Genomic DNA, 12,137 nt, shown 5'->3' on the forward strand with positions numbered 1-12,137 from the left:
GCAATTGCCAGGGAGACAGGATTGAGCCTATTCTGCACATTTATATTTATTTTGTGGAAGATAATTGATTGTGTGTTCTGTAGCCACTCACTGATGTTTTTGGCTCAATCCTTATGAGTTTAAATAGACAAAAAATTAAAATTATACATTACTATATTCCTACTATATTTTTTCTGTATTTTATAGAACTGTTTTTATTCCTTTTTCACTGTAATAATAGTTCTTCTGTAATTTTAGTATCTTGTTCCAAATAGAAATATTTTTATTTCTTATTTATAGGACAATTAAGTTAATAAGATATTATGTTATTCTTTCAGGGTGATTCTAAGGAGACAAATAACTTGAAAGGTAAGCAAGTTAAATTGCAGTCATTAGTATTTTATCTGTGCTATTCTGGTTTGCCTCCAGTAACCCTAAAGATGCAACTTTGCAAATTGATATTTTCTTTACTTGTGTATTTTACAAAATTATAGAAAATGCAAATGATAATTTTTTCCCTATCCTGCTTTCACGGAAAAATGTAAATGACCCTTGATGTAAATATTAATTATTCCCACAGAACTGAAAATCTAGCTTTAATGCAGCTTTGCACACAACCCTCAGAATGTTTCTCTTGTGAAGAGAAACAACCTTGAAGTGTGTTCATGTTGTTTTCACACTGACTGTACAGAGAAAATTACTGGCCACTCTAATGTGGTTTATAATTTAATGCTCTTTAAAGATTTAGTGACATTCCTGTGCTCAAAGCTGTAGGATTTCCAAGCAATGTAGGGTTTCAGAGCATGTCTCTAAGCCAGCTGTGCAGCAGTTCAGATGTGATGTGTTTCTGTCTCCACTGCTGGAATTCCAGGATATTTTACATTCAGTGGCATGAAGATAATATTTGTCTGATTAAAACAGGTTGATAAGAAACCAAACAAAAAAAGGCAACCTGTTCTACCTTCAGCAGAGTGTGTTATCTGTGAGGATGAGGAGGCCTTGGCACAGGGTGCCCAGAGAAGCTGTGGCTGCCCCATCCCTGGAAGTGTCCAAGGCCAGGTTGGACAGGTCGTGGAGCAACCTGGGATAGTGGAAGGTGTCCCTGGCCATGGCAGAGGGGTGGAATGAGATGAGTTTTAAGGTTTCTTCCCACCCAAAGCATTCTCTGATTGTGTAATTGTTGTTTGTGTCAGGTTCTGTGTGGTTGTGAATCAGACAAGATCAGTGTGGTTGTTCTTATCTGTGGGAACCTCTCCTGTCTGTTTCCGTGCCTCATGGCTGAGGTGACACTCACCTCTCAAGGATCACACACTCCACTTTCCATCAGGCACTGCCATAACTCTGGCAAAGCCCTTAAGGTCACTTTCCTGGGTGCAGGAAGCCCTGTGTGCTCAGCATCCCAGAGATCGGGTTATGGCACAAGCAGGGCTTTTTTCACATCCCTGATAGAATCATCAGAATGTTTTGTGGCACAAACCAGTCAGAAAGTGGAGAGGAAAAGCAGAGAATTTTGGGGTTTGAGGTTGTTCAGGCTTTAGCAATGACTGGAGGATGAGGCAGTGGTTTTAAGCTGAGGTAGCTGAGGCTCAGCTCTGCAGTGAAATGAACAGGAAGCTCTGGGATGCTCTGGTTTGCTTTCTGCATTCTGGAATGGGTAAGGGCAGTGGAAACAGGAACAAATGGAATAAAGGCCTTACTAAACTGTTCTGGCTGTGGGCACAGTGAGAATGTGTCCATCTGCCTCATTTCTGGGATGACAGCAACCAATCCACTCCCTGCTCTTTCTGGAAAACATTCCTAGGCAAAAGGGAATCGTGACCCTGTAAGTGCTGACTTGAGGTGTTTGTGTCCTTCCTCACAGGCTGCTGGCTCATCATGTCCTCCATTCTTGGGAAGATGAAGAAGTTTGGCAGTTTTGACATGGAGGAATCTGAAGTGACAGATGAACACACGGATGGGGAGGACTCTGTCCAGGAGACCCCTGACAACCCCCAGGGCCCACTCAGCTCCAGGGTGCAGCCACCCAAAAGCAGCATTTTTGCAAGACGAGGCCGCTTTGTGATGGGGGACAGTGACAAGGACATGGCTCCCATGGACTCCTTCTGCCAGATGGAGCACCTGATGGCACCTTCTGTCATCAAATTCCATGCAAATTTGGAGAGGGGCAAACTTCACAAGTAAGTTTGCCTGGTGAGATTTGGTTGTAACGAGTAGTTTGACAACTGCAGGCCATGGTTCCATAGAGCAGCATTTGTTCTCTTCACTTGAGCATGACCATTTTTTCAGTTTCAGTATTTTCTATGCCAAATTAAGGAGCGTTGCAACTGAAAGTGACAAGAATTGTTGTCTCTTGGCATCTCTAAAAATCTCTATCTCCATGGATATTATGCCCAAAATTGGCCTCAGTTCACTTGCTTGAGGCTGCTCAGTGAATGGACATGGTTCAGAGTGAGAACAAGGGATTGCCTGGCTCCAGGCTTGCAGTTACACTGCCAAGCTTCAATGCCTCTTTGATCACTTGTTCTCAGCTTTTCAGCAGCAGAATTGTAATTTTATCAGGAGAGCTGCTTGCAGACTTTGTTCTTTTAGTCTTTGCAGATGTACCTATTCTAATCTGCAGTGTTTACTATTTCACCTGAGCAAATGAAGAGCAGTGTTCTGGTAGTTGATAAAAAGCCTGCTAAATATCTGACTTTAGGTAACTGACATTTCCCCTTGTTAGGCTCCTATCTACAGATTCCATCACAGGCTGCTCAGAAAAGGCTTTCAGATTTTATGACCGCAGAAGGATCTTTGATGCTGTAGCCCAAGGCAACACAAAGGACCTCAGTGACCTACTACTCTACCTTAATAGAACCTTCAAGCATCTCACAGATGAGGAGTTCAAAGGTACCCTTTAGTGTCACAAAGCTTGAGTTGCCTTCTTCTTCCTCCAGTAGTGCTCCTGAGATGAAAATAAAAAAATAATTATGTTATATGTCTGCAGGAGGTCCTTTAATAGCCCTATTGATTGGGCAGCCCATTAATTGGAAGGTTACAGGAGCTGAAATTTTCTGTGGAACACTAAATGAGGTTTCTTGTCTTTTGAAAAGAACCTCATTAATTCCTGCTTGTCTGGTATAGATGGTAGGTTTGTAATCACTTCTGTATACCTGCCATTTTTTGTTTTACAGAGCCAGAAACTGGCAAAACCTGTTTACTGAAAGCCATGCTGAATCTACATGACGGGAAAAATGATACCATTCCCTTGCTGCTGGATATTGCAAGGAAAACTGGAACTCTGAAAGAGTTTGTTAATGCAGAATATACTGACAACTACTACAAGGGTAAGAGGAAACAGCTGCTGCAGTGAATGCTTGGGGTGCTCAGACTGAAATGGGGTCAGGCAGGGTTCTCAAAGTCCTGTGCATGAGGCCTTATGCACCCCAAAGTTCTGGTGTGTGATTGACAGTCCATGGATTTGTGCTGGGGCTGTGCCCTGTTAGGTGCAATATTCTGCCATTTTTGATATACAGTGATTTAATGACTTGCATTTGCTGTTTGTGTGGGTTTTTTTCCTGTTGTAGAGCTTTTTAGCCTGCAGAGCTCTCAGTTCCAGCATCTTACATGGAGCTGAGGGAATTGCAGTGCTGAAAGCTCTCAGTCTGTTCTCAATGCTGAAGATTTCTCAATGCTGAGGATTTCTCTCTGATGAGTGTCTCTGTAGGCCAGACTGCTCTTCACATTGCCATTGAGAGGAGGAACATGTACCTGGTGAAGCTCCTGGTCCAGAATGGAGCAGATGTTCATGCCAGAGCCTGTGGGGAGTTCTTCAGGAAAATCAAAGGGAAATCTGGCTTTTATTTTGGTAGGAGTGAGCACAGTATGGTCTTTATTGATTGAGTTGTCCTATCAGCATCCCAAGTGTAAGCTGTTAAATAATCCTGTTTATGTGGGACTGAAGGCTCAGAAGTACCAGATGGGCTGTTCCACCTTTAGGCCAAATATTTCCTCCCAAAGACTGAGCTTATAAAGAAACGCAGTTGGTAGCTGATGGTGTTCAGTGTGAGCCTGGTGTCAGCTTTCCTTTGTTCTCTGAGCACTGTATCCTTTGTAACCTGCTCCTGTCCTGGCAGGGTTTTTTTAAGCAGCTGTGTTTCTGTGATGTAGTTAAACTAAAGAAAAGCTATTTTAACAGCTATCACAAGAATCGGTGCTGTTCCAGACAGAGAAATTAATCTTTTCTCATGGTTAAAGATGGGATGTTTCTGTTTATGCACCTCTAATACTGGGCTTTCTGACCACTCCTTCCCATTGCTTGCCATAGGAGAGCTGCCTTTGTCCCTGGCTGCCTGCACCAACCAGCTCTGCATTGTGAAATTCCTCCTGGAGAATCCCTACCAGGCAGCCAACATCACTGCTGAGGACTCCATGGGCAACATGGTCCTGCACACACTGGTGGAGATCGCAGATAACACCAAGGATAACACCAAGTTTGTAACCAAGATGTATAATAACATATTGATCCTTGGTGCCAAAATTAATCCCATCCTCAAGCTGGAAGAACTCACCAACAAAAAAGGGCTGACTCCTTTAACTCTGGCAGCCAAAACAGGGAAGATAGGGGTAGGTGAACAAAGGTGTTTGACTGCCCCATTGCTGTATCACATTACAGAGAGAAGATGTAAAACATTGATACAGAATGGATTGTAGGACTTCATTACTGAAGCCTTTTAATTAAGAGGAACTGATGCTGTAGTTTTAACTGCACAGTCCTTAAAGTCTACAAAGTGTGAGTGTGTCTGTGCCCAGCTGGTTTATTCACACACCACTGGTATGCAAGGCAGCCCCAGAGGAAACAGAAAGTGGGTCTCTGATATCATCTGAACCACTGGAGCTCTTTTATTTCAGACTGGCTGATGTAACTCATCTCCTGGCAATTCCCATTCAAAGTGACTGCTCAGAGATGTGCAACATCTCTGCTTTTCTCTTGCAGTTTTGAAACAGATAATTCCAAGTTGTAAGAGGTGTTTGTATTTCCCATCTCCCATCACACAGTGAGAAAATTAACTGTGTTTATTTCAGACTATGATCTCTGCAGTGCTCCAGTGGTTTGGCTTCAGCTCAGTTGAACTAGGGAGAAATTACCCTTCCAGTGTTGTGGAGAGGCTGAGGAATGAGGAGTCCATTAGCACTGAAATGTTGGTTGTGTTGTTCTTTTGCAATTAGATTTTCGCCTACATCCTCAGACGGGAGATCAAAGACCCTGAGTGCAGACACTTGTCCAGGAAGTTCACTGAATGGGCCTATGGACCTGTCCACTCCTCTCTTTATGACCTGTCTTGCATAGACACCTGTGAGAAAAATTCAGTGCTTGAGATCCTTGCCTACAGCAGTGAGACACCAGTGAGTACTGCACCTCCTTGGCTGGGGAGAGCTTCATGTTCCACACAGAGCATCTTTTCCCTCATTTCTGTTTAACAGCAACCTCCCACCCTGAGCTTAAGGGAGCTAGAGGGATCATTTGCTGAAGATTTACAGAATTTGGGTTTTTCCAAAGTCCAGTATATTCTGGTACTAGCAAAATTCTCCTTTTGCTCCTGCACAGAACCGTCACGAGATGCTGCTGGTGGAACCCCTTAACAGGCTGCTGCAAGACAAGTGGGACCGCTTTGTCAAGCACTTGTTTTACTTCAACTTCTTTGTCTACACCATGCACATCACCATCCTCACTGCAGCTGCTTACTACAGACCTGTACAGAAGAATGAAAAGGTACATTACTCCTGTCATGTGTCAGGGAAACCACCCATTGCATGATACCCCAATTTGAATGTGTGCCCTTAGCATCCAAATTTTCCCCTTTCCAAAAGGCAGGAGAGAGATTTGACCCTGCTTGCTTTCTAGTCTTGCCCCCTTGCTGCAGCACATGGAGAAACTTAACCACTCCCTGCTCCCCCAGAAATGGAGTTGCTTCCAGCTGCTGGCAAGGCCAGGTATTTCTGTCTCCAGTTCTGCTGAACATAACTGTTTTCCTGTCTTCTACAGCCTCCCTTCACCTTTGGTTACAGCACTGGGGAATATTTTCGAGTAACTGGAGAGATCCTGAGTGTACTGGGAGGCCTCTATTTTTTTTTCAGAGGGGTAAGATATTTGAAAATTTTCGAAAATTTTCCTTTTGCTGTTTGGGTAGGTGTAGGAGAGAATCAAAACAAGCTTTTCCTATTCATGAGAATTGGCTGCTTAGATAATCCAGGTTTTAGTCAAGAGGTGCAAATCATTTTACTTGGCCTGAACTGGAAGGGTTCTCCCTAGCTCTTGCACCAGTGTTGGTTTTGAGCCATTCTTGTGAGGTGTTTTATGAGTACCACCTCCCTGATACAGGAGTCAGTGCTTAGTTAATTAATTCACAGGAGATATTAATATTTCCTTGATGCAAACCTGGTCTTTGTTCCCTTTTCAGATCCAGTATTTCGTGCAGAGGCGCCCATCACTCAGGACACTGATAGTTGATGGCTACAGTGAGGTTCTTTTGTAAGCTCCAATATCTTTGATTGCATCTCAGTGTGTGGGATCTGCAGCTGAGGCTGAAGCCACCTGGGATAGGAGCTTTGCTATAATTCCCTGGGTCTTTACAGCAGAGTTGCCAGTGGATATTGTTGAACAAATGGGTCTGGATCAGTGACCTCCTGTGGAGGTAAAGCAAATTAAGTGTCTGAATGTTCAGTGTGTCATGCAGGAGTTAGGAATAGATCTCCAAGTGGGATTTACACATTGTTTATGCAGAAATCCTCCCATTGCTGAGGGAGCTTTGCCTCTCCAAGGCCCTTTCTCTTCCCAACTGGACAATCCCTTGTTCTGCTCTGTTCCCAGCACCTGTGGCCAGCTCAGCCCTCTGCATTCACACCACTCTTGTCTTCCAGCTTTGTCCACTCCCTGCTCTTGCTGAGCTCTGTGGTGCTGTACTTCTGTGGCCAGGAGCTCTACGTGGCTTCCATGGTCTTCTCCTTGGCCCTGGGCTGGGCCAACATGCTCTACTACACCCGGGGCTTCCAGCAGATGGGAATTTACTCCGTCATGATCGCCAAGGTCAGTGCAGGGAGCGCCTGAGGGGGCAGCAGAGCCTCAGAGCAGGAGCTTCTGCCAACAGCCCCATTTCCAGGCCATGTCTGCCTCTCGGATGACTCTGCTAGCCTTTGTTATTATTTTCTGAGTGAAGTGATAAAATGTAAGTGATGTAAAAAAACCCTCCTGCTCTTCACCCATATGTTTTATAGCAGTCTTGATAGGATGATGATGATGATTATTATTTTTATTACCTGCCATGCTTCAAAATAACTATAATTGGCTAAGCATGGATGCAAGGAGACTGAGAACAGTGCAGGCTGTTCTGGTGTGAGGTGGCCCAGCTTTCTACCAGCTGGAAATTTCTCCAGGTATAGATAAAATGTTGCCAAACACAGCAATTAGCTAAGAGCCAGTAGCTGGCTAATAAACCTCTCTGTGATGTAGCCAGCCAGCCCAAGAGGGGAAGAAAGATGCAGCTGCCTTTATGTGGTTTGTACTCACAGGGAGGAAACTCTTCCCATGTGTATGTGTTGCATTTGTGTGTAAATTGCTGCATGGATAAGAGAAAAACGTTTTCCGCATTAAAGTTTATTATCTCAGCTGGATAAACAACAGTTTAATGCATGAACAGCCAGTTCAGAGCAAATGCATTCTTGAGCCAAAGCAGTATTTTCCACCAGTTTTCGTTGCAGTTTTCATTCAGGTTTTAAAATATTTTCCTCTGTTTCCATGTTACAGATGATCCTTAGAGATTTGTGTCGCTTCATGTTTGTCTATCTCGTATTCCTCTTGGGATTTTCTACAGGTAATATTCTACTTGGAATTACTTTTTTTACCTTAAAGAAACTCAGAAAATTTTATTTTTTAAGTTGCTTAGATTTTTTTTGTTCCCAACTAAAAACTAACAAATTAACCTAATTAAAAAAAACCAAATCTCTTTATAATAACTATTATTTGTAGTAATTTCATATAGATTTTCACCCCTGGGTTGTAAAGCTGAATAGAAAACCAGCCATCCTTTTCTTTGTGGAGAAAACTGAGCCAGCACCTGCTAAGAGGGTGTCAGTTCTGGGGAATGTTTTACAGGGCAATTTCCCTGGGGTCAGTGTGCCGTGGAGGGAACGTGTGTTACCTCTCTGCTCGTTTTCATTGCTTGCAATGAAGTTATGATCTCAAACTCTGTTCCCACTGTGTGAATGTAATTCTCTTCTTGCCACAGCTGTGGTGACTTTAATTGAAGATGACAACGAGGGGCAGGAAACCAATATCTCTGACTATGCCAGGTGCTGCCCGGTGAAACGAGGCCGCACTTCCTACAACAGCCTCTACTACACCTGCCTGGAGCTCTTCAAGTTCACCATTGGCATGGGGGACCTGGAGTTCACAGAGAATTACAGGTTCAAGTCTGTGTTTGTCATCCTGCTGGTGCTCTATGTCATCCTCACCTACATCCTCCTGCTCAACATGCTCATTGCACTGATGGGGGAGACCGTCAACAAAATTGCACAGGAGAGCAAGAGCATCTGGAAACTCCAGGTGTGTTGGTTCTGTGAGGCTGCTGTCCAAAAAATAAAAAGATATGGGCAATCATAAGAGATATCCTTAGGAGCTGGCATATATCTGAATAACAGGTCACTGCTTCTTTCTGATTCACCTAACAGCTCCTAAAAAAGAGTGTGTTAGCTCCTTTTCCATGTACATTTGATGTTTTGCCTAAGCAGACATTCCCAGTGTTCCACAGATGTTCAGAATGTAAGAAAACAAGTATTTTTGTAATTGGACAAAATTGTTTGGGCTTTGTATGATGGAAAAATCCTGATCAGACTATGAAGAGAGATTATACAAGGGGAAAACCAGTCTTTACCAGAATCAGTTTTTGTTCGAGGTAAGAAAGGGAACTTCATAGTTTTATTCACAGGGCAGTAATTCAGCATTTTCAGTGACATATTAACAAAGGGTGATGCTGCAGAGTTCCAGTGTCTGCTCTAACATGTTGACAATGATAAAAACTCAGGGTTTTTAAAACAAAGACACAATTCAGGATTTGTTTGAGTTTGACCAGCAGCCCCTCAGTGCTCTGCTTTCTTTTACCTGGCAGAGAGCCATCACAATCCTGGACATTGAGAACAGCTACTTGAACTGTCTGAGGCACTCGTTCCGCTCTGGGAAGCAAGTCCTGGTGGGGATCACACCTGATGGCCAAGATGATTACAGGTGGTGCTTCAGGTAAAAGCTTGTTTGTGTATCAAGCCAACAAGCATTTGTAGACAGCTTCAAGTATCTGGTGGTGGGAAACAGAACTTTCCCCCTGGAGCACTCTGAAGAATAGAGCACTAATAGTGTCTGCAATGGTCAGTTAAATCTGGGTTTTGGGTCAGATCTGAGTATTGAGAGGTGACATTTTGTGGTAAAACTGATCCTGGAGCTGTCTGGTGATCCTTAGAATAGATCTTGGGTTTGTTGTCTCCTCAGGGTTGATGAAGTGAACTGGTCCACGTGGAACACTAATCTGGGCATCATCAACGAAGACCCTGGGTACTCTGGGGACCTCAGACGAAATCTCAGTTTCTCCATTAAGCCTGGCAGAGGTGAGACTTTCAGAGACCCAAATCCTGCACTCTGGTGATAGCAGCAGCATGGATTAACTGATAGAGGGCAGTCAGTGCTGTGCACTTACTGATAATGCAGTGACTGAGTTGATGGCATTTTCAGCCAGCACAAAATGCAAAGGATGAAATGGGCTCATTGCTCACAGTTTGACTCTCTGGAGTAAAAACCAAGGAGCTGCCTTGGGGACCTCAAGCCCCAGAGTTTGGGAGCTCAGCATCCAGCACCAAAGCATTTAACTGTGCAGTCAGTACTTGCCAGCTGAAATATGGAAAACTTGTGGAACAGGATGAGGAAGAAAACCACAAAGTCCTTCTTTCTGCTTCTTTCTTCTTCTTTCAGTAGCTTCTTGTTAAAGCCACTTGTATACTTTCTTCTGCTTTTGTGGAGAGGAAAAAAAATAACCTTTCCTTTTTAGTTTCAGGGAAGCACTGGAAAACATTGGTTCCACTTCTAAAAGATGGAGAGAAGAGGAGAGAAGAGCCTCACAAGCCACCAGAAGAAGTCAAATTAAAACCTGTTTTGGAACCTTATTTGGAGCCAGAAGGTTCTGAGGAATTGAAAGAGTCAATTCCAAAGTCAGCCTAATTTTGATTGCCTGTGCTGGTCCTCACAAGCAGGACAGTAGAGCGCTTCATTTACAGGAACAGGGACTTCTGGAAAAAGGTCAGAGGACTTAGGGAATTACCTTGTGCAAGGATTTATTTATTATGCTAAGTGTGCTAAATAAACTATTTGTTGTTTAAGCTCATGTCTTCATGGTTATTTTTAAATAAAACCTTCTGTCTGTTTTTAGAGTCTCTTGTATTAAAAAATGATTTTTGTGAGCATGCACAGGCCCTGATTTTGTGGCTTTGCTTACTCAAAACCCAACCAACCAAATTATTATGACACTGGAAAAGCCCTCATAAAAGAGCAGTAAAAGTCACCAAGGGCCCAGATAGATGTTCCTGTGGGGAAAGTTTCTTGGAAAGCAGATAAATAAATGGGGACATGGAAAGAATAAAAAATCATTTTCTCATAACACAAGAACAAATACACTCTGAAATTTTAAAGGTTGAATAGTCAAAATCAATGAAATAAATGTTTCTTTTACATTGTCTGAGTAAACTCCAGAAATTCACAGTTATTTTACTGAAGCTAAAAGCTTAACAAGATCCCAAATTTGACATTTATTTAGATAACAGATGAACTTTGCACAAAGTAAGAGATAGTGGTTATAGAGAATATATGTTTCAAAGGTCAGATGTATAACAATGGACAACAGTAATAATCTTGAAATTAGAAAGTTTTTTGTTCTTGATTTTGACAGCAATGGGGAAAAATCTGGTGCTGAAAATCCATCTGGCTGGATCTATAAAGAGAATAAGGAAAAAGATCAGAGGGAAAATAGGCAGATGTCCTGAAAATACAGATGGGAGCCTTGGAAAGAGGAAAGAGTAAGAGGAACTTTGGCGTCTTGTTGAAAAGTGAGTGTGCATAGAGGAGCTAAGGACAAGAAAATTTGTTTTATTGACAGCTGGCCCCATATTTCAGTGCTGGGCCACAGTGCAGCTGTGCTGGGCAAGAAAAGGTAAATGATTTTACCTTCTTTCCTTACATCCCTAAAGCACTTGGAGTAAACAGCCCTTAACTGAGTGCACACACAACTCCCTGAGTCAACCACGTGTTTAACCAGGGCCTTCAGCTGATCCTGGGGCTTCACCTGAAGTACAGGTCACTTTCATCAATAAATCTTGTAATTTTGCAGCATTTACTAAAATACTGGGACATCCACTGCTTCTAAAGGGAAGCAGTCAATGTGTTTGTGCACAGGCTGCCCTGTGAGATGAAATTTTGGGTTGTGTGACATCACTTCTTTTACTGGAGTCAGGATTTCTCACCGTGGTCCTTTCTCATGGGGCACTACAGAATATATTTCAAGGAAATATTCAAACATCCAGCTGCTTTATTTGAAATAGTAGCACCATCTAGAGGACTAATAATTCTTGTTTCTTTGGTTAACATCACTCAGGACAAATGTAATTTTATGTTCACAGATTTTGTAGGGTATAACCAGAGAAAACTGACAAAGGATTTGAAAGAATTACTTGAAGAAAGTCAGAATTTGAACTGGAAATAATCAGAATTTAGTGTCTCTGGTGAAGAAGGAAGCCACAGAAGATGTTTAAAGTAGGTGTGTTCAGTTTCATATCGCTAAACCCTTGGTTGCAGTCTCTAGGTGCCACTCAAGGCTTCATTATGCTCCACTCTGAGCATGGCAAGAGATAATCCATGTGTAAAACAAGCACAGCTGAGTGGGCCACACTAGCTGAGACTGTGAAATAATTTATTATTCAAACTACTAAGAATAAACATAGAAAGGAGCTGACCAGAAAAACACAGTTGGTTGTCTCCATGCCTTGTGTGCCATGGCAAATTTATGCTTGGAGGGACACCAGGATTATGATATAGCATTCATGAAATTTCTGTTTTCCCTGGGAGGAATCCATTTTTCATCATTATC

General features: G+C 42.7%; 1 protein-coding gene across 3 annotated transcripts; it reads left to right on the forward strand.

Annotated features, from left to right (window-relative positions):
- The first annotated feature begins 784 nt into the window (after positions 1 to 784).
- TRPV1 (transient receptor potential cation channel subfamily V member 1) lies at positions 785 to 10,377 on the forward strand. Of its 3 annotated transcripts, none has more exons than XR_011005472.1 (16): positions 785 to 1,389; positions 1,841 to 2,156; positions 2,702 to 2,868; positions 3,153 to 3,305; positions 3,686 to 3,826; positions 4,286 to 4,584; positions 5,188 to 5,364; positions 5,567 to 5,731; positions 6,005 to 6,100; positions 6,420 to 6,490; positions 6,880 to 7,045; positions 7,763 to 7,829; positions 8,244 to 8,421; positions 9,123 to 9,250; positions 9,497 to 9,612; positions 10,050 to 10,377. XR_011005472.1 is itself a non-coding variant. In XM_068210558.1 (16 exons), exons 1-16 carry the CDS (start codon positions 1,254 to 1,256, stop codon positions 10,217 to 10,219), a joined length of 2,685 nt encoding a protein of 894 aa, XP_068066659.1. In that variant the 5' UTR covers positions 792 to 1,253; the 3' UTR covers positions 10,220 to 10,377. The 3 variants fall into 3 exon arrangements, 2 of the variants coding, with proteins under 2 accessions (XP_068066659.1, XP_068066660.1); XM_068210558.1 differs by having other exon boundaries at positions 792 to 1,389; positions 8,244 to 8,560; XM_068210559.1 differs by having other exon boundaries at positions 794 to 1,205; positions 1,819 to 2,156; positions 8,244 to 8,560.
- Positions 10,378 to 12,137: the final 1,760 nt, after the last annotated feature.

This window comes from Anomalospiza imberbis, chromosome 20 (assembly GCF_031753505.1).
Source record: "Anomalospiza imberbis isolate Cuckoo-Finch-1a 21T00152 chromosome 20, ASM3175350v1, whole genome shotgun sequence".
NCBI classification, from domain to species: Eukaryota; Metazoa; Chordata; class Aves; order Passeriformes; family Viduidae; genus Anomalospiza; species Anomalospiza imberbis.